At 40.4% G+C, this 20,894-nt stretch overlaps 1 protein-coding gene across 2 annotated transcripts in view; it reads left to right on the top strand.

The window, feature by feature from the left end:
- dscaml1 (Down syndrome cell adhesion molecule like 1) overlaps positions 1 to 14,519 on the top strand; it is a 107,521-nt gene extending 93,002 nt beyond the window's left edge. For both annotated transcript variants that reach the window (XM_030393623.1, XM_030393614.1), the window contains 13 exons: positions 2,010 to 2,127; positions 2,274 to 2,437; positions 2,616 to 2,714; positions 5,021 to 5,209; positions 6,099 to 6,227; positions 6,387 to 6,545; positions 6,683 to 6,838; positions 7,011 to 7,041; positions 7,166 to 7,284; positions 7,448 to 7,600; positions 7,770 to 7,964; positions 8,090 to 8,398; positions 8,791 to 14,519. In XM_030393623.1, coding sequence (XP_030249483.1) covers positions 2,010 to 2,127; positions 2,274 to 2,437; positions 2,616 to 2,714; positions 5,021 to 5,209; positions 6,099 to 6,227; positions 6,387 to 6,545; positions 6,683 to 6,838; positions 7,011 to 7,041; positions 7,166 to 7,284; positions 7,448 to 7,600; positions 7,770 to 7,964; positions 8,090 to 8,398; positions 8,791 to 9,380 — 2,411 coding nt within the window. In that variant the 3' untranslated portion in view covers positions 9,381 to 14,519. The remainder of the gene's footprint in view (positions 1 to 2,009; positions 2,128 to 2,273; positions 2,438 to 2,615; positions 2,715 to 5,020; positions 5,210 to 6,098; positions 6,228 to 6,386; positions 6,546 to 6,682; positions 6,839 to 7,010; positions 7,042 to 7,165; positions 7,285 to 7,447; positions 7,601 to 7,769; positions 7,965 to 8,089; positions 8,399 to 8,790) is intronic.
- The last annotated feature ends 6,375 nt before the right edge of the window (positions 14,520 to 20,894 follow it).

Genomic DNA, 20,894 nt, shown 5'->3' with positions numbered 1-20,894 from the left:
TGGTGAAGGTGGAGAAAGTAAGGTGAGGTTACCAGATATCTGCAGCCCACTTTTAACTTCTGATTGAGCTGGCATTAGTCGCTACTATCAGAACACGGGAAAGTGACAATTAAACGGTCAGAGACTTGAGCTCAACTTTACCTAAAAATACAAACTTAGATGGCATCACAGCAGTACGGCGGCACTCATTGTGAACTTTATCTGTTTTTATTTTATGTGGCGTTTGTGTGTGTGGAATGAGCTGTAAAAGCTACTTTGTGCTTACCATGTTAATTACCCATTCAGATTATTTATATTTGATAGAAGTCTGTGCCAGCAAGTGGTTCGAGCCCACTCCTCCCCTCCTCACGTGCCCTAATCTGTTAAAGTTCACAGACTTGCCATATGTTCTCCTGCTGATGGCGTCCATTGATTCCCACCCAAATGCACTGGGACATATTTCAACAGGATATCGGGAATATTGACTCGAAAATATCTTTCCGACTTGCAATAGGTTGTAACATAATGTGAGACAACGATATTGATCATGTTCTTTTTTTAAAACTGTCCATCATTAGTCCACAGTGTTACAGAGTTATATTGTTATATTGGTGAAGGAGTCTCTAATTAGCTTAATTGCAACACTCTTTTATGCAGCCATGTCATAAGGTGACCTAGCATGTTGTTTATCTCGTCAATATATGGAAAACTGGAACTGCTGGAGCTGCTACTTTGTGTCAGAATACTTGTTTTCTCACGCTCTCTTTTTAAATCCTTCAACCACAATCTTCAAAAGTCTGGCACTGAGGCAGTTGAGCATTTCATGGTCATTTTTTGCAATCTCTTCCTTATAAGAACTTGCATAACTGCCACTAGAATAGTATTCCTCTTTAAGCCACTTAATGGCAATGCCTTGAACTAAAAGTACATCTTTCTAAAGATGTTTTGCTCTACATTCCTCATGGCTGTGAACCATGTGAATATTCTCCCTCTTACTCTTCCACTTGCTCTATATAATCCTTCCCTGCATATTTTTTAAACCTCACCTTCTGTTTGACTTCGCGCAACAGAGCGGCAGGCACTATTGATTTCAGAGTTCAGGGGGCCACCAGATAAACTGGCCCGAATCAGGGAAATGATAAGAGGCCGAGCCAAAGAGTGGACGGCAGGTGAAGGGGGTGGGAAGAGAAGAGAAAATGACACGACAGGAGCAGAGCTAACAAATACTCAAGACAATAGAGAGGCTGAGTGTTTAAGAAAATGAAGAGGGCAGTTAAATCAATAGCCTTTGGATTAAAAGACAGGAAGGATAAAGAAGTGAGAATGAATAGAGTGCTCTTTCCACCATGTTATCCTTTTCTATAGCTATTCCCTTCTTTTGACTGCTGGCTGCAAAGGTTTGTGAGTGTATGCGTGCACGCCCGTACGGATGGGTGCGTCAGCTGATCGGCAGCTGTAAAAGGCAGTGTCCTCCAGGCTTGTCCACTCAATACTTCATTCAACCTTAACATAAGTGCACTAGAGTGCCAGCATTAAGACGCCAAGCTTGAGAAAGGAAGCGAGAGAGAGCGAGTGACGGAGAATAGGAGGGTTGTGTGCCTGGATATACAGATATTTTTTCAAATCCTCTCTGCTCACTCTTTGTCCCATTCTATATTATTATTCATATGCTATTCTTTGCCGGACAATGTCACATTTAACACAGATTTCTTTATGGCCAGGTGTGACTCAGGGTGAATACACTGCACTCTCTTTCTCTACCAGTAAATCAAGTTTATTGAAAGACTCCCAAATGGAAAACAAATCAATGTATATATTGCATATAAAGCATCACATTTCTGTATTGATTCGACACATTCTGGGATCTCTACAGCATTTCATTATCGAGTTTGGAAATTGTTTATTTGACAAAGGCGAGATTAACTAATTGGTAGATATTAATTAGGCTATTGCCTTTCTTGTGTGTGTGCCAATGGTCTTTCTTCCATTTCTCTCTCTCCATTATTCTTTTACTCTTCATTCTCCACCAGCTCCGGCTAAGATCCTGTCGTTCGGGGGCACGGTGACCACTCCTTGGATGAAGGAAGTGCGACTGCCCTGTAGCTCAGTAGGAGAACCTACACCTACCATAAAGTGGACCAAAGACAGGTGAGAATTCTGCCAAGAAATGTGGAGGTTAAGGTGTTGCCCTAAGAGTAAATAGTATTAAAGCTTCTATAAGTGATTTTCAGGAGAAACAAAATGAATCGCCTTTTATCAAAAAACTTATGATGCCCTCTTTTTCTCTCTGTTAGTGAGGACACAGCCATCCCCGTGTCTCTCGATGGGCAGCGTCTCATTCTGTCCAATGGGACACTGGTGCTGCGCTCTGTCAAAGCTGAAGACTCGGGTTACTACACCTGCACGGCCACCAACACGCTGGGCTTTGACACCATCATAGTCAACCTCTTGGTGCAAGGTAGGAAAATAGCAATCGTGACAGCTGAATTCAAATACTTTTTAGTCTATTTCATTTTTTATTTTTATTTTTAAAATTGTTTACTTTTTACACATTGATTTTTCCATCACCTCAAAAAGATTCTTTTATGTGAGTACAGGTATTATTGTGCACTGAACTCTTTGTGACTCCTCCTCAGTCCCTCCAGACCAGCCTCGTCTGACCGTCTCCACCACCTCCACCTCCTCCATTACACTGGCCTGGATACCAGGAGACAACGGAGGCAGCTCCATCAGAGGTACGTGTGGCCCTACACAACAACGCTGTCTTCCTGTCTGTCCTTCCTTGTTTGATGTAAAGGTGAGAGTTTACAGGATTTATCTTGAGGTTACCATGGGTTTATACATAGAATGTGAATGGATACAAAAAAGGTCCCTGTGACTTCTGATCTGAGTTTACCCTCTGTCTGTCTTTCTTTCACTTTCACCATTGTTGGTGTGCATACTGATCTATTAGTTTATTGATTTGCCATCTGGTTTTAGGTATTTCCCTAACCTGTGTTTCTGTTTGATTATCTGATTGTTGGTGATTTCTATATGAAGAAGGTGTGAAGGTGTGATTTCAATCCCTTTTCTTTGTTGATGCTGTTTTGCAAAAGTGTGAGGGTGCTGCAGAGGCATCTGTCTGACTCCCATTGTAGCTTTAGGAGACTCTCAAACACAAGGGACTTTACTTATGAAAATATTCTTAGATGTATACTTGAACCACAGACTATAACCAAGATTATATCTGACAGTGTGCTCACATTCGATTCATAAAAGCTGCTGAGCATAAAAAGCTTAAGCAGGCTCTGAGAATCTTCAATTGTAACTTATATACCTGCCCTGTGATCCTGTGATCTCCCTGTAGTAAAAAATAAAGTCTATTCTGGAATAACTATGGACCAAAAGAGAAAATCAAGCATTTCAGAAAGCTAGATCACAATCATGGTAGAGAAGACTGAAGCCAGGTAACACAAATTATTCAGAGGACTTGCTGCTGTTCAGACAACATCAAGGAGCGCAAGACGCCAAAAGTGAACCAAAACTGTGTCGCCGCTACACGTTGTTCATTAAGTTCATGCAAAGTTTGGATGCATACGTGTTGCAAATTGTTAATCCCCTATGAGCAGAAAAACCACTTACGTCAAGTCTAACCTTTGATAAGAGATAAGATCAATACCACGTCAAAATGAAACTGCTTAAATGTAATTTCAAGTCAGACTTAAGATCTGAATGATTGTGAGACTGTTTTTGACGTTAGGCCTTTGGTGTGTGATGATTCTGATTCTGAGTTATTGCCCCACACTCAAAAACAATTCTATGAACCAATTTGCGAACTACTGTTTTTATTGCTAATTCACAGAACACACCACAGTGCACGTACTTTTACAGTTAGGGTTCGCTGTCTGTTTCATATGGAATCTTAGCTCTGAGTCAGCTGATGATTGGGCTTCTTGGATGTATGGAATAATGTTCTCTCAAACAGCTTCCCAGTTTGTGAAGCTGCCAAAGCTGTGACAAAAAGTTACTTTTGTGTTTTGCATGTGGATGACCACACTGCCAGGAAAAAATGAGAATAATTTGCATGGAGGTGAAATAAACTTTGGGGCAACCATTGTGTTGCGTATGCAGCTTTGTATTCAAACAACGATGGGCCACCAGGCAGGAATAATACACATCTTTCAGTGTCTCATACAACCAGGAAGCTTCTGTATATCTTCAAGCATGTATTTTGCATTTCAGCTGCAGTGGCGTCAGCTAGAACATGTCAGCTTGTTTTCCTATATAAAGATCTTAGCTGGTTGTGTGCAGATAAAGTTAATGTGAATAAACAGACAAACAAAATCCTGCAGTAAGAATCAATGTCGCGTTTAATCTGTTCTACAGTAGTCCGTCATTGTGCTGCTCTATACTGTTCACCTCTATCTTCTGTTTCGTACTGCAGTCCTCTATAAACAGGTTGACGGTGAAACTTAGAAACAAACACTGCAGGATCTGCACATGTTAACCCATCTAATGTTTTGGACTCTATCACACCATCTGCTAGAGAGAGAGGGAGGGAAAACAAAGATGGCAGAAAGAGTACAAAGAAGCAGAGATGGGGATGCTCACATGCACATAATGATATGCAGACAGAAGGAAAGACAGACAGAGCTGGAGGATTAGATGTAAAGTGTCTCAGAGCAGGAGGGAGTTGGCTCTCCAAGGCAGCTGATTATAAAAACAGTCACCACATTGCATACCCTCATTTACATAGATGCTTAGTCAGCGCCACCCCAGTCTTGGGGTTTGTAGGTAACTAATGGCAGCACAGACAGGGAGCAGCTAGAGCGTCCTCCAATCAGGGGGGCTGATCTAAGCGAGAGCAGCACAGTCTGACACTGCCACCTCGTGGAGAGCAGCGGTACTAATGTTGAAAGCCGAGCAGTGCAAAGAGCTCTTCATTTGAACAGTGAACAAAACAGGGAATCATGTAATGAAGCAAGAAAATTATTATACTGTGTTCTGTGTGTGTGTGTGTGTGTGTGTGTGTGTGTGTGTGTGTGTGTGTGTGTGTGTGTAGGCTTTGTGCTGCAATACTCTGTAGACAACACAGAGGAATGGAAGGATGTTTTCATCAGTTCCACTGAGCGCTCCTTCAAACTGGACAACCTGCGCTGCGGTACCTGGTACAAAGTGAAGCTGGCTGCAAAGAACAGTGTCGGAGCGGGACGCATCAGTGAGATCATCGAGGCAAAGACCCACGGGAGAGGTGAGAAGCCTGGAACGGAGGGTGAAGGAAATGAGTGTGGAATGGTAAACGTCAAACGTAAACATTAAATACATATTTTCCCAAAAGAAAATTGGACATCCATTTTTGTAGGACAGAGTAGGTGTTTTGCTCACATGTGAGATGCCTCTGTGCTGTTGTCGACAATAAAGGTTTAAATATACAGTGAAGAATTCAGCCATTAAATCCTCATCCCAGACTCGTCATATCAACACAAAACAGACATTTGAAATTGTTGGTACCAAATGGTTTCTGTCTTATTCATTCTGGGGCTTTTGAAATGCTCCATTTTGATTAAACTATGATAAAGTCATTCATTGTTTAGGAACACATTCCCTTCTTCCCCATGTGAACACCTGAATGACAAAAACGTAAAAGCTAGATATAACAAGTTGAATAAAATAGATTATTCATATATTGCTGATTATAATTTATTTGTATTTGATACATTTATTATGATATTTTTGAAACAACCTGGGCACAAAATCTCTCTGGAAAGGAAAGGTTAGCTGGTGATCCAGTCAGGTGGGCAGCCTGGCACACATTCTGTCTGCTTTCACATTTCTGTTACAGGCTAAATGTTTATATTAACTCACCTTTTAATTGTCCCACCGCAGTGTTATCTGCAACTCTAAAGAAAACCGAAACTATTAAGTTGTCTTTGTGACTGCAGCGCTAATAATAATACCACTTGGAAACACCAGGGTGGAAAAGTTATCTGTTGCCAAGATAAGTAGCTCGCTAGGTACTGATGTTGCTGAATCACATGCAGGCCTGCCTATGTTGCCTTAGGTTCTATAACACAACACGTGTAATCCTTTATAGATATGAAAAATTGTACGAAAACTTGATTATTTTGTCTTTTCAACAGAACCGCAGTTTAACAAGGATCAGCCTGTCTTCACCCACATTAACTCCAGCCACGCCCGACTCAACCTGCAGGGCTGGGCCAGTGGAGGCTGTCCAATCAGCGCAGTCACACTGGAGTTCAGACCAAAAGGTGAGTGATATCTTGAGAGATATTGTGCAACAAATTAATCAGGGAGAATTGATGTTTGATCAAAATAGTGCGTACTGAACTAACTCTCCTTTTCTTTTCGTGGAATCCAATAAGAATACGAAAAGGGATTAGACTCAGCGTTTGTATGTGAACTTGCAGGTACATGGGCGTGGCAGAATGTACGCACCAACGCCACCACAGATGTGTTCCTGGCAGAGCTGCGTGAGGCCACCTGGTACGAGCTGAAGATGAAAGCCTGTAACAGCGCCGGCTGTGGCAACCAGAGCTCCCAGTTTGCAACACTGGACTATGATGGAAGTGAGTCGGAGACTCTTTTCTTTGACATTAAGTTTTGGATGAATGGTATATGTTACTTTTGATAATGAAAGCATACAAGTGGAATATTGTTGAGTGTTACATGTGGCAGTGACTAATCTCTTCCTGGGTACGTCTAGGCACAATTCCTCCAATCAAATCCCCCCTGGAAAAGAACGACGATGTCAAGAAGCTGTTTTCTATTGGCTGTCCTGTGATCTTGGTCACTCTTGGTGTTGCACTGCTCTTCATCATTCGCAAGAAACGCAAGGAAAAGAGGCTGAAGAGACTAAGAGGTAAGGAAAAAAGTGAAAGGAGTAGGAGCCAAGTGATAGGAATGAATTGGCAAGAAGAACAAAGTAGGATGCAGAGGGGATCATGAATGAAGTCTCACGAGTTTAATTTATTTTGAGGGATTGGTTTGTTTATATGGAAAAAGTCATTTATTATGTTCGCTTCTCTCTTTAGATGCCAAAAGTCTGGCAGAGATGCTGATAAGGTGAGACTGCTGCTCCTATACTGAAAGTCTGAAATATTATTTATTTGTCTCAAGATAATTTCCAAAATCCTCACTTTGCAAAATTTTCTAAACTGTGAATGTTTGTCTTGTATCGCCGGATTAGTAAAAACAACCGGAGCTTTGACACCCCGGTGAAGGGGCCCCCTCAGGGCCCACGGTTACACATCGACATTCCCAGAGTGCAGCTGCTGATCGAAGACAAAGAAGGCATCAAGCAAATTGGTGAGAGGAAGCGAGAGAGACAGACAGAGGGAGTTGTTGTGTGTGTTTGCGTGTCTCTGCATGAGCATTGGATCGAACCGTCTTTCTCTTAAATGCATCATGAAAATTGGGAGGCATTAGGGTTAAAGTTGCATTTCTGAAATATTTGTTCTGTCTCCTACAGGTGAGGACAAAGCCACTATCCCTGTGACCGACACAGAGTTTAACCAAACTGGGAACCCTCAGAGCTTCTGCACAGGTGTGTCTGTCCATCATCCAGCCCTCATCCAGAACACCGGCCCTTTGATCGACATGTCAGACATCAGACCAGGGACAAGTAAGTACTTTCTGAAAGCTCACACCAAGCAGTATTGTATGATGTTGTTCAAACATTTAGTATATTTCTTGCTTTTATTGTAAGGGATGTGAAGTTGAGTTTGTTTTGGTGCAACTGCTACATTTCCCTGTCTTTAACCTCTCTTATTCCCTCATCCATTTACCACCAGACCCAGTGTCGAGGAAGAGTGTCAAGTCGGCCCATAGCATCAGGAACCGTTACTCCAGTCAGTGGACTCTGACCAAGTGCCAGGCCTCCACGCCAGCCCGCACTCTCACCTCAGACTGGCGCACAGTTGGCTCCCAGCATGGCATCACTGTCACAGAGAGTGACAGCTACAGTGCCAGCCTCTCACAGGACACAGGTTGGCACATGGATGAAATGACACTTACAGCCACTAGCATGCAGATATGAGGAAAGGCGCAAGAATCCTGTTTAAAACAGGAGGAAATGTACTCATCCTTATTTCCTCTCCTTTCTCTTCCATAGATAAGGGTCGCAACAGCATGGTGTCGACAGAGAGCGCCTCGTCCACCTACGAGGAGCTGGCAAGAGCATACGAGCATGCCAAGCTAGAGGAACACCTGCAGCATGCCAAGTTTGAGATTACTGAGTGCTTTATCTCTGACAGCTCATCTGATCAGATGACCACAGGTACCAATGACAATGCAGACAGCATGACGTCCATGAGCACGCCATCAGAGCCCGGTATCTGCCGTTTCACTGCCTCACCACCCAAACCCCAGGACTATGATCGTGGCAAGAATGTAGCTGTGCCCATTCCACACCGCGCCAAGAGTGAGTGGCTTTCTGTTTTTAATCACTTTCAACATGGCATTTTAGATATCTGAATCAGACTTAATTAAATGTTTACTATCAACTTGAGATAGCAACAGAACAGGAAAAAACTAAATAAGATAGCTGAAGATAAAAAGTTTTACCGTAAATCAATAATAAGTGCCTGTCTTTAATTGTTAAAACTATTAACTGTATAGATAATTAAAATGCACAATGTAAAAACTTTTACCATTCAGCAAAATCATATTAAATTTTTTTTTGCTAAAATTAGATGAAATAGTTAATACATATGTGTTTTAATATAAATTGTGAATTTATGTGCTTATTAACAAACAAAAAGGCATATCTTTTTTTTCTTTTATTTACACAAACGTTGACTTTTCCTCCTCCAGGTGACTACTGCAACCTACCCCTCTACATGAAGTCAGATCCCTTCTTCCGAAAGCAGTCGGAGCATCATGACCCATGTCCAGTGGTTCCACCACGTGAAGCCTCTATCCGTGGCCTCGCCCAGCGGGCATACCACACCCAGGGCCGTCATGTGACTATGGACTCTGCAAAGCAGCAGGCCCTAAGCATGGGCCACTCTGGCCTGTCCAACCTCACTTCCTCCGGGGCTTCCTCTGGAGGAGCTGGTGGTGGAGGTAGTGGGAGTGGAGGAGTGTCTGCTAGCTCTAGCAGCTCCACACTCCCTCAGAGGACTCTCACCATGCCCGGCTCCTCTTCCTCAGTGGCCCAGAGTGCAGCGGCAGCCGCTGCTGCTACCGCTGCAGCTGCTGGGGCGTCATCATCCTCCGGTGGAGGTGGGGTAGCAGGAGCCACAGGAGGGACTCCTGGAGGTGCCTCCTCATCCTCCTCCAAGATGGGAGGATCCAGAGACTCTCTTCTGGAGAGCAGCTCCTCGGGCTTAGGCAGACTGCAGAAGCAGAGGGATGGAGGGAGGGAGACGGGGGCTTACTCCAAGTCGTACACGCTGGTGTAGCCTGCCATCACTGCGGCCTGTCACTGTAACTCTTAATGCTGGTCGAGCCAGCGCTTGCCTGGAGCCTCTATGGAAATATGGGGTGAGGAACACACACATGCACAGCTGACCCGTCAGTGCCTGCGCTGTGCCAGGCTGCAGGGGGCTGGTTGGGTTCCCATTGACACTACTGTATGAAGGGGTCAGAGTTGGGTCTCCACAGCACAGGGGTTTGCCTTTCTTTCTGCCTGATTGCTTTCTATTATTATTGTGTCATCTTTCTCTCTCTCTTATTTCATCACCCTGGAAATCACTTGCCAAACTATACATGATTTATCTGTTTCACTTCATACTTTAATTTTCTGGTAAGGACACAGTACTTATGCACAAAATGCTTTCCACGTGCACTGTCTTGTCTTCTGGATCAAGACAGTTGTAGAATGAACCAGGTCGCTTGAGTTTTGAGGTTTTTAGGTTTTTAAATATGTTACTTTCCTGGTCTCCGATGGAAGAAGAGCTCATATCACAGCATCGTGCCACGGCAGGATGCTTTTACTGTATGCATAAACCACCAACCTTGGTGTTAACACTGGCTCTGAGAGGTTACTCCATCGCGGATTCATACTTGAGAGGCAACGCAAGGACTGCCGTCTCAATACCAGTTTTGAGACGTGGAGAATTTTTTCTTATTCATGCAATGGATGACACAGCATAGTTGTCTTAATTGATGCTTTTATAAAACAGACTCAATGCAGAGGAGATAAAAAAAAAAAGAAAAAAATGAGAAGCATCATCAAGTGAAAGGTGAATCCAACCTTGTTTTTTTTGTTTTTTTTTCGTCAGTTTTCTGTTTGTTTTCCGATCATGGAAATATAATCTCATGTGCACTAAGAAAACGTTAGAATGGATCCAAGTAACAGAAACCTTCACAAGCCTGCGTGTGTGTGCGTGTGGGTGTATATGTGTAAATATATATATGTATACATGTGGCAGGCACACACCAACAGTGGACCTTTTTAAAATCAATCAGTATGCTGACCTCTCGGGCAGACGTCTGTGTCAAAACTGAACCCCCCCACACACACACTGTTCATTTTGTACCTGTGAACGGGGGATTCGGGGACGGTAACAATGATGATGCTGACGATGTAACACTATGATCCTAATTTGGTCCAGCGTTTAGAAACTTTGTTTTTAAGTGTGATTGACAGCATTGCTTAAATGGGAAGAGGAAGTGGGTTCAGAAAGAGAGAAATTACAGACAATAGGGAGGATTTTCTTTTCTCTCTTTTCCTGCCTCAGAGCAAAAACAAGGAGGAGACCCCTTTTTATGACTCATCATGGTGCCAGACTGCTATTACTCTTTGTTTAACTCCATTTACCTGTACTCCACTCTCCCTATCCTTCCCCACCTTCACTCCTTCCCCCACCCAGTCCCCCATCATATCCATACAGTGTCACTGTGACCTACTGTTAGCATAGCGGCTAGCTGCAAAGACAGACAGACTGAGAGAAGAGGTCTTATATGCACAGACAGGCAGAAATGCTATTTGACGTTCAACGACAGCTTGGATGGAGAGTTGCAAACATACGGCAAATTTTATTGAGATGTATACAAGAAGGGAAAAAAATCATATTTGTATGAAATGATCTTCGGACGATGACTGAGATTATAGACGAAGGGATCAAGTGTTGACAGAGTTTGCAGTTGCGTTCGGGGAAACGGGGAGGGGGCTTACATGGCAGAGAGATTTCTTCAGAAAATAAGTGGTCTTCAAAACTAAAAGATGTGTTTTCAAGTCCCCTCAACCTCACTGAAATTTATTTTAGCTTTATGCATGGTACTGTATCTGTTAAAAGTTTATTTTTTCCCCCCCATTTCTTCTCCCAAAGCTTAAATCCCATAACAAAGATCGTTCCAAAAAAAAGAGTTGCTCCAAATGTTTTGCAAATGGCAAAACGTAACATCAGGGCTCTCGCAATAGAAAAAAAGATTATGATATATGTTTGTTTTCAAAAGTATGTACATATATATTTCTATTCAAATATATAGCAAATATATGAATATTGAAAAAAGCAGAGAAATATAAGAAGCCGTTCTAATTGAAAATATATATAAAAGATCACAAGACAATCGCTCAGAGTGAGAAACTGCAAGAAGGGAAGGAAAACAAGATGAGGGGAAGCTTAAACGGGTAGCACAACCATGGACGGGAGATCTTGGCGAGAAAGGAAAGCAGTGTGAAAGAAAGTTAAATGGTGAAACTGCGGTCTGAAGAATGATACAATGACCCCCCCTTGTGATTTTGTAAATGTTCCGGCTGCGAGCGCCTGCGCGGCAGGTAATGCAGCTGAAAAAGGACAAAGCACAGTAAAAGTCGAAATATAGTGTGAGATTGTGTCGCTGGTTAACTGTGGTCTATGGCTCAGTGCAGAAAGTGTGGTGTTGAAAAAGAAAACAGTAAAAACAAGGACAAGCCTATACAGTAAGTGAGCCTATTGTAAAATGTTGTATTGTACCTTCCAAAGGTGTGTTCACAGACTCAATGCCATTAACTGACTATAACTAATGAAGGCAAACAGACCGATGAGTATTTCTGTTTCTTATCTGTGTCATAGCAAGTCCTCCCCAAACTCCGGGACTTCAGGCCAATAAAACATACCACACAGTAAAAAAAAAAAAAACTGCTCATAAATGTATTCATGCTCCCTTTTTATTTTCAAACTAGACAGGAGAGCAATTAATTTTTGCTCTTCACTGTCAATGCTTACGATGCCTTTCCTTTTGGCCTTTCTGTTTTTCAAGTCGTGTTTTCAGACAAACAAGAGTTTGGGAATGAGGCGGGCCTGTGTTAGCAACCAAAAAACAGAGGCTTGCTTACTCCAGTTGTATGGATATTGGATGGAGTGATGAAATAAAACTCCTTTCCAACCTGCTTTCCCCCCCGATTTTCAGTGAAGTTGCCTCTATTGTAAAACGCAGATCTGCTGTCAGTTTGCTCGATGTAACGTGTACTTTTAAGGAAACATCCACCATCTGATATTTTCACAGTGTTACTGTGAATATCCACAGTGTGTAACATTTTAAACAAGAGTTCAGCATTTTGGGAAAATGTTGAGATAGAGTGAGTGAGATGAGATCGATACACTCTCGTAACTGTCCAATAAAGATAACTGTCACACCTTTTGGTTACCATGGTTTCATGTTATCATCTTTTTGGAAGCGCTATTTTTTTAATATAAACGTATTCTTGTTTTTCACGTCGATGCTTGAAAGCTACTTTGTTTTGGCAACAGGCGTTTTTTTATTAGTTGAATTCCACTATTAATCAAATTGATATGCCTACACTGTTCAATCTAAAAAGATTGTCCTATTTTATAAAGTTGAGGGAACCGATTTTTCTCAAAGTTACCAGTGGACTAATGATTTTAACTTGTTCAAGATTTTCAACTTGTACAACTTAAATTTTTATCTGAGATATTTGGTTTTCTGACTGTTTTTCACATAACGTCAGCCTATACAATTGACAGTGTACCCTTTTCCATGCTAGCTATATTTGAGTTTACACACGGTCCATTTTAAAGGTCATGAGGAAAAGTCGATTACCTCCAAATTAGCAAGTAAAGAAAATATAAGTTGTCAAGCTAACCAGCTTTAACAACTTGAAGTTATTAGTCTACTTAAGTAATTTTGAGGTAACCCTCAGTTTCCTCGGTTTTTGAAGTAAAGACACTCTACCAGATTTTGCAGCGCATACAACGTTGTTGTCATCTGCATGACAATATTAAATGCTTCTTTACGTCCCAGGATAGTGGCAGTGGAGATCATTTGTATGGAGCATCGTTCATGACATTGTGTTAGAAATGGCCCGATTGAGACTTTTTGTACAGATTAAGCAAACAATACATAATGTGTGAATTTAGCAGGTGGATTGTGTTACCTTCTACAGTAACAGTCCTTTTATCTATCTAACTTTCAGCAATTCCCAAAATGTTGAACTATTCCTTCAATGTATTTTGGAAGTTATGTTTATTTATTTCAATATGTAAATCACATTTTGTTGTATTTAATTCCACACAGCCACTGTAATGCAGAAGTGTGTTTGTGAGTGATTCAGGCCTGAATAATTCCAGATGTTGGCCCTTTTTTTCACAGCCCTAATATAAGATCCAATATTCAGCTGAAAGGATAACCTCATATTGGATCAAAGACCAGAACAGACTATTTGCTTTTGAGGCTAATTGCTAACAAACGCTTTACACTACAGTCAATTTCTCATTGAACATAACTGCAGCTGCACTAAACATCTGGATGGATTTGACTAATGGCTGATTCATGGTGGATTATTTTCCTTAAAAACACAACAGCGATCTTTTCAAACTGACACAGTCTGCGTTGATAAGGCTCAAACTTCACATGTGCTACTTCCCCAACCTTTTCCACATCTGCTCAACCAATCAGATCCCCCCCCCCTCACTGTACCCCTCGCCCACCTATATAACATAATTTCTACTCCATAATAGAAGACTTGTGTACATAGGAAAGTGTTTTGTATAAATGAGTACTATTTTCGACATCTTCACTAGAAACCAGGGCACAATGTAAACTTTGAACTGAAGTTATTGTAATGAAACAGAAGAGGACTTAATGAAAAACTATAGAATTATACAGACACTGCTTTATCTTCATTTATGGGCCAGTTGAAACATGTCAGAGTGGACCATGCATAGTTAACCATATTGATTTCTTTTTTTACAGGACATTTGGTTACATTGTCTCCTTTTTTGATATTAATTTTTGAATATATTTTCGCTTTAGTTTCTTTCCTTTTTTTTACTTTGTCACAGGTTGCTTTATTTAGAGTTTGCCTTTTTTTTCATTATCCCACTTTTTGGAGGGAGGACAGCAGCATTGCATGTTCCGAAAATTTTGCTGGTTATAAAAAGAAAAAATGGAAAACGGTGAATTGAACAATTTAAAAAGGGGGTTAATTAAAACATTTTAAAAATGCAGAGGTTGTTCCTTAAACTTTTATGGGGAAAACATTGCTTCAATTTGCAATTGCTTGTGTTTAACTCTACATTTTCTTTTCTATGAAAACAAACAAAAACAGAAAAAGAGTACTCAACACCTTGTGCAATAAAGCTATCTTTTTATGACCTGTGACTTTATTATTCATTCTTTCACAACCATGTAGCATTTGAGATAAAGGGTATTATCCAGGTTTCACTGCGGTCAGAACATGTTCCACCTGTTTGTGAAAGTATTAAAGATCTATGTTGGTGAAGGTTCTCAGTCATCCAGGTCGTGGTAATTCAAAGTGCTGTATCGGAAGCATCTGTATCTGTATTGGACGTGTTTCAGTTTCTTGAAGACGTTTCACCTCTCAGCCAAGAGGCTAAGTCTCCTTCACCTCTGTTGTATTGTGTTGGAGACAGGGATCACATAGGGTTATTTTTAAACCTGGGCAAATTAAAACAGAACTATTTTCTAGAGATCCAATTTCTAAGACCTGCCCTCCTATTCATCTGATTGGCCTATCCTGATATTCTTAACTCTAAAGGAGTCCTCATGTCTAAACCGCATGTCTAATCCTCACCAATCCAAGCAACCCATCAAAGGCAGAGGTACTTTCTAAGAAAAGCTGTGGGCTCGGTAAAAAGGTTGTGGTGTCACCTCACCCTCTTGTGATGGAAACGAGAATTACAATAACAATCAATTTTTATATACTGAGAAAAAAATGTAATGGTGCCAAAACTTTTTTTTTCCTTTTTTTTTAGGTCTAAACTTTTTTTTTTTTTTTTTGTATTTTTTAAGGAACTTTATCCTGGCAAAATATTTCAACTTCGCTTAAGTCATAAATACATGATAGAAAACACTTTACAATTGTCAAATTTTTTGTCATAAATCAACATTTAATCTAAAAAGGTGGTTTGGTTTTCTGCACCATATAGAAAAAATTGTTCAGAATTAAATGAAGACATGAAATGAATAATAGTATGAATGAATACAGACATAAACATGTTTTAAAAACATAATTTTGTTCCTTTATCAGACAACAGATTTGTTGCAGGTCATTTTTATTGAACTCCTGCAGCTGTTACTACACAACACTTCTTTTTTCCAGTGACCATTGAGATTAACCGAGACTTTGTAAAGAAAAGTGGCATTATGAAATGATTATGTGACACTCGCTTTGTTCTTGTTGATTAGACGGTCATTGTTGGTCTGATTTAGTTGTGCTGCTACTTAACATCTTACGTACTCATTTAATTCGGAGCACTTGAGGCCTCCAAACAGCCCCTTGAAATTATTAATGAACAAAAATGAACCGCCTGAAAAAAGCATGATCCAGAACCGGATCGAGACACTAGAGGGCGTCACGCTGCAGTGAAACAGGACACGGGCTTACAGAGGAGTTTATTGAAATAGCTTGTTATTTTTTTTAAAGATCCACAATATTGACAAATTATGTGATTATTTATTTTTATATTAATATACACAAAACACTGGTCATATGGTATGGTATGACAGCACACTCACAGTCACTCACACACTCTCACATACTCAGATACACAGTAAAATTCACGTATAATTATTCACATTCTTTTTAAATATGGTATTACAAGTAATCTATTACTGTATGCTATTGTTTATACTGTATCACTAATCCAGCTCTACTCAATGTGAATGTATGTACATTTGCACATGAGTGTGCATTAACATGTGTGTGTGTGTGTCAGCACAGAGTTCATCCATCCCTCGGTGAGCCGTCCCCCACCTCCCTGCTCCAAATCCTCTCTCACCATCCCTCCTTTTCCATCTACTTGCCGTTCTTCTGTTTCTTCTGTTGGAACTTCCTGAAGTGGCTCTGGATGGTGGTGGCGGCCTTCTCCACTTCAACGGGGCTGAGGGGAGGAACAGGAGAAACTGCGCGCATGCTGCAGCAGGTCCCATTGCTGCCGTTGGAGTCTGAGCATGACAGGGCACAGGGCACAGCCAGAGAGGCAGAAGCAAAGGCCATGGAGACATAGTCTGTAGCAATGATTGAGTTCAAGCACACGGTGTAGACATTAGCTTTCACATGAGCGGGCTATTTTTCTGTACAAAGTTTGAGTTGTATTTCTTGATGCTTGATTTGATTTAAAAAAAAAAAAAACCCTCATGGTAACATCATGACGGTGATTTATTGTGGCAGAAAAATAGCCTGCATTACAATGAACAAACACAACTACTTACTCTTTCTGTACACCCCTATGCTGTTCCTCCTGAGGCCGTCAAACTGCGGAGGAGACAGAACATCAGGGCGTTAGAAGACATTCCAAATGACGCACAGAAGGGAATCAGTTGTGCGAGCGAGATACCAGTCAGGTATGATGATTATCAATGTTGAAGATCTTATCTGAGACATTGTTCACATGCCAGTGACAGCACAAAATCAGACACAGGCAGCAGATAATCGCACAGGCACTTTTGCAAAATTCTTCGACTTGGCTGTACATAATGTGCAGCCTTCCAGGAATGAATGAATGTGCAGTTCACATGAAACTGCACCTGCCTCTGTGTGTGTGTCCTTTCTATCTACAGTGATGGTAATGACCTCAAACACAAATCCCCTTGATTGGGATTACAGCTCAAGCAGAGCAGCGGCAGGCAGGCGAGAGGCTGAGGACTGGACCAGTTTAGCCTGCTTACCCGTCAGTTTTTTCTGTGACACCGGCTCCATGACCTCATCAGTGAGGTTTCCTCTCTCCTTTTACCAGAGACATCAAGGTGGCATCTTTCATCACCGACAACCATGTTTTTATATTTAGGGTTTTTTTTTTGTAGGGCTGATGATGTCTTTCGCCTTCTCGTCGGAACACCTGTAACTTCGGTTACTCACCGCATTTCCTCTTCCTGTCTTAGTCCAGCTCTTTGCCCATGTTTGTGCTGTTAGTCGACAGTATCATCTTTACTAAGTTCTGCGTCAGAGTTAAACGGTTTCCTCAAGCACAAAAAAAAAGCACAAAATATCCCCAGACTGGTAAACTGCATGTTTTACTGCTTGGAATATGAGAGAAGAGCACTTTAGTCTGGACTGAGAGGTGCTCAGAAAAGTAGAGAAGTTGTGCACAGTAGTGATCCCTGAATAAGGATGTATGGACTCACTGAGGCCAAAAGGAGTGTGCAAAACGTCAACTTAATTTTATTACATTATTAGGCTGGGGCTGTTTGAGTGTATGTTGCTGTACTCCTCTGAGACACTTTCAGCAAACACAGGACGTGTGACAAGCTTATATGCTCACATGCTGAGTCAAGTTTGACCTCTGAACTTTGCACATGCTCAGTCTCGCCACTTGATAAAAAAGAAGATTAGAAAAACAAATCTGTGAGCAAAACTCTGCAGCCATGCAAATTTCGTCAAGTTTAATTATCTGCGTTTCATCAAAAAAACTAACATCAGCGCTTCTGTGATGATTTAACCCTGAGAGGACTCCAGCAGAGAAGATGTGATCATAGTTGATGAGTCAGTCGTGCGGAATGAATGTGCCTTGAATTAGCCATAATGAATCAATTGCCTTGGTGCGTCAGCAGCTACTAACCTCCTCTGCTTTGCTGCCCCTCCGGCTGTGCGACACTGAGTGAATCTGCCAAGGCAAAGGCTGAGACACCATGTAAGGCAAAGGGTCCTCCTGCCGGGCAAACCGGACTCCTATCTGAAAGTGAAAACGAGTTCAGGTTAGCAAAAGTAGCACGTTTTAGAATCATTTATTTGTATATTTTTTGTTTGCCCGTCTGCAAATGACTGTGTTCTGTTTTTATTAACATTTCACACAGCATCTAAACTATTTGGGAATCCTGGTTGCACTTGAGTATTTGCTTTTCATGCTACTTTATACCTCTACTCCAGGACATCTCAGAGGCAAATGTTATATTTCTACTCAACTGCATTTATCTGACAGCTTTAGTTACAAGTTACTTTCAAGATTACAATTTCTCATACCAAAAGCACGTATCTCCAGATGTCTTTATATTGAATGTTTGTGATAAACCAAAGGATCAAGTGAAAAATTCTTCCTCTGAAGCTACATAAACTATTCAAAAAATATACTGGATTAGCTGTAAAATGCAACGTCACAAAGCTGAAAACTGGGCTGTGTATCTGAGCTAATGGAAAGTTAATTTAAAGATACATGGTTCTCACAGTACAGCAACAGTACAAACATATGATGATCATGAAGTATATGAGGCATTGCTGCAGATGAAACTATCATCAGTAGGCAAAGCAGTTCAAATAAGCTCAACCATGAGCATCTACTGCAGAAAAATGCAAAATACACATTAATGCAGAAGCAATATTAATATAAAAATATTATATTGAATAGAAATACACTTCACTGCCCCATGAGAACTTTAATTTTCATAAGAACATTTTGTTAAAAAATACTAGTACTTAGTACTTTCACTTAAGTATACGATCCAAATAGTTTTTACACTCCATCATTCATCAACTCTGGACTTTCCTCTATTTGAACATCTTTGTCCCTCACGCCTCAGGTTTGTCTCTAATAATCTTAAAACCTTTCAATTTTCAGACGAGATTGAATCTTTTCTACCAGTACAGAAATCTAACTCAAATCTAACTTAACTCATCTTTTTACTGTTCTGGTAAATCATTTCTTAGTAAGTTGAGCATTAGATGTTACACAATAAGATGAGAGGGATCAGTGAGAGGAACACTCAGAAACACTGTAAGTTTTAAAAGTTTAACCAATTACCCCTAAATTACAAGTAAAGTCGACTAATACATTTAAGTTGTATGGTCTAAAAAGTTCTAATACCTTAAAATGATTATTCTACTTTATTTTGTAAATTTAAATAAAGTCATTCTGTCTGATTTTGCATTGCAAAGGTATTTTGCTTCAGCATCACATTAATTATATTTGGATGTTGTCGATACTAGCCTCGTTATAATTTGTATCTGCCTGCTTGTTTTAACATCACCATAATTACATTTGGCTGCAGTCTAAATTAATAAACCTGATTTATATGATTTATACTGACACTGACAACACTTCAGGCTGAGGAAAACACAGTGTTGTGTTTGCAGCAAAACAAAGATCCCCCATTTCCTCTAATATCGACAAAACATTTTTAAATAATCATGATAATAGCTCAACACTAAGCTCAAATCTAATTGCCAGAAATAATAAACAACCTTCAATCTCTACTCTTATTTCTATTCCATCATTCTATTTGTCTTACCGATTCTACGACTCGGACGACCATATACATGGCTGTAAGCATGGTGATCAACATCTTGACCACTTTCCCTTTAGCGTCTCTATTAATCCTGAATGTTTTCCTCGGTTTTCAGTCACTTTCCTCAGTCCTTCTGCAGGAAAGATAAGTCCACACAGGAACAGACCTGGGCAGATCAAGAAAGCAACGATGGGCTGCTCAGTGGAGGGACAATTAAACACACAGTGTTGAGTTTCTCAGGTACACACAGCCAGCTCACACCCATGCACATGGTTCATTTTCACAGTCTCTGACACACGACAGTAAGACTGCTAAAGAGCTTTGCAGGCCAGAAATAGAGATGCAGTAATCTTTTCCTCTGCACAGAACTTATCCTTCAGGTGTGCTTCCACCTCTCCAGCAGTCAAACCAGATCAGGTTTAATTCACGTAAGATTTAAAAAAAAATAAATGAAAAAACAACAAAAAAACAAAACAAAACAAAAAGAAGAAATAAATATGAAAACCTAATTTATAATGTAGTTCGTATATTTTTATTTTCCGTTTTAATCAAAATATCTTGCATGTTAATTATACAGGCTCATGTGCTACACTGGTGTGACTCGGAGGTATGATCCCAAACAAGTTTGGGACATTTTGACACGTGGGTACGACATTCTGATAGGGCACTCTTTCTAAAATGTTTATAAGTTGCAACTAATGAACTAAATAATGTTTAATAATTCATTTTGCAATGCTTTATAGATCTAGTGGGAGCACATTTGTTGTGGCTGGGTTGTGGAATAATCTCGTTGCCTGGTATTTATCCTTTTTATTGTGCAACAATGTTGTTATTAAAGTTCATAATCATGAATAAATGCTTATTAAATTGTTACTGAATGTATTTTTAATCCAGATCCTTTGTAGCTTTTCTGAAAAGATAACTGGTCACATGGCTCAATGGAATTTTCACAAACTTGCAAACCAGATGTAGCTCTTAATAATGGGTTTTAAGCTTGTGTTGATCATTAATCAACCATTAATGGAGTAGTTGGTTATAACTTATAAACCTTTTATAAATTGTGCTGTATAAGAAAGTGGAACCAACATAGACAACAATTCAGGAAGTGTGGTGTAGATTAACACATGAAGCCTGCTTTTATTTGATGAGATTTAAGATCAAGTTAATTGACGATGTTTTAAGAAGTAAAACGTGTATATCTGGTTGTCAAATGCATTAAAGAATAATCATTAAAACGTAAAATTAATTCTGTCCTCTGCTCTCTTGTTATAATGATCTTTGTGCGCTTC

This window comes from Sparus aurata, chromosome 2 (assembly GCF_900880675.1).
Source record: "Sparus aurata chromosome 2, fSpaAur1.1, whole genome shotgun sequence".
NCBI classification, from domain to species: Eukaryota; Metazoa; Chordata; class Actinopteri; order Spariformes; family Sparidae; genus Sparus; species Sparus aurata.
This window is presented reverse-complemented; position numbering and strand designations above follow the sequence as displayed.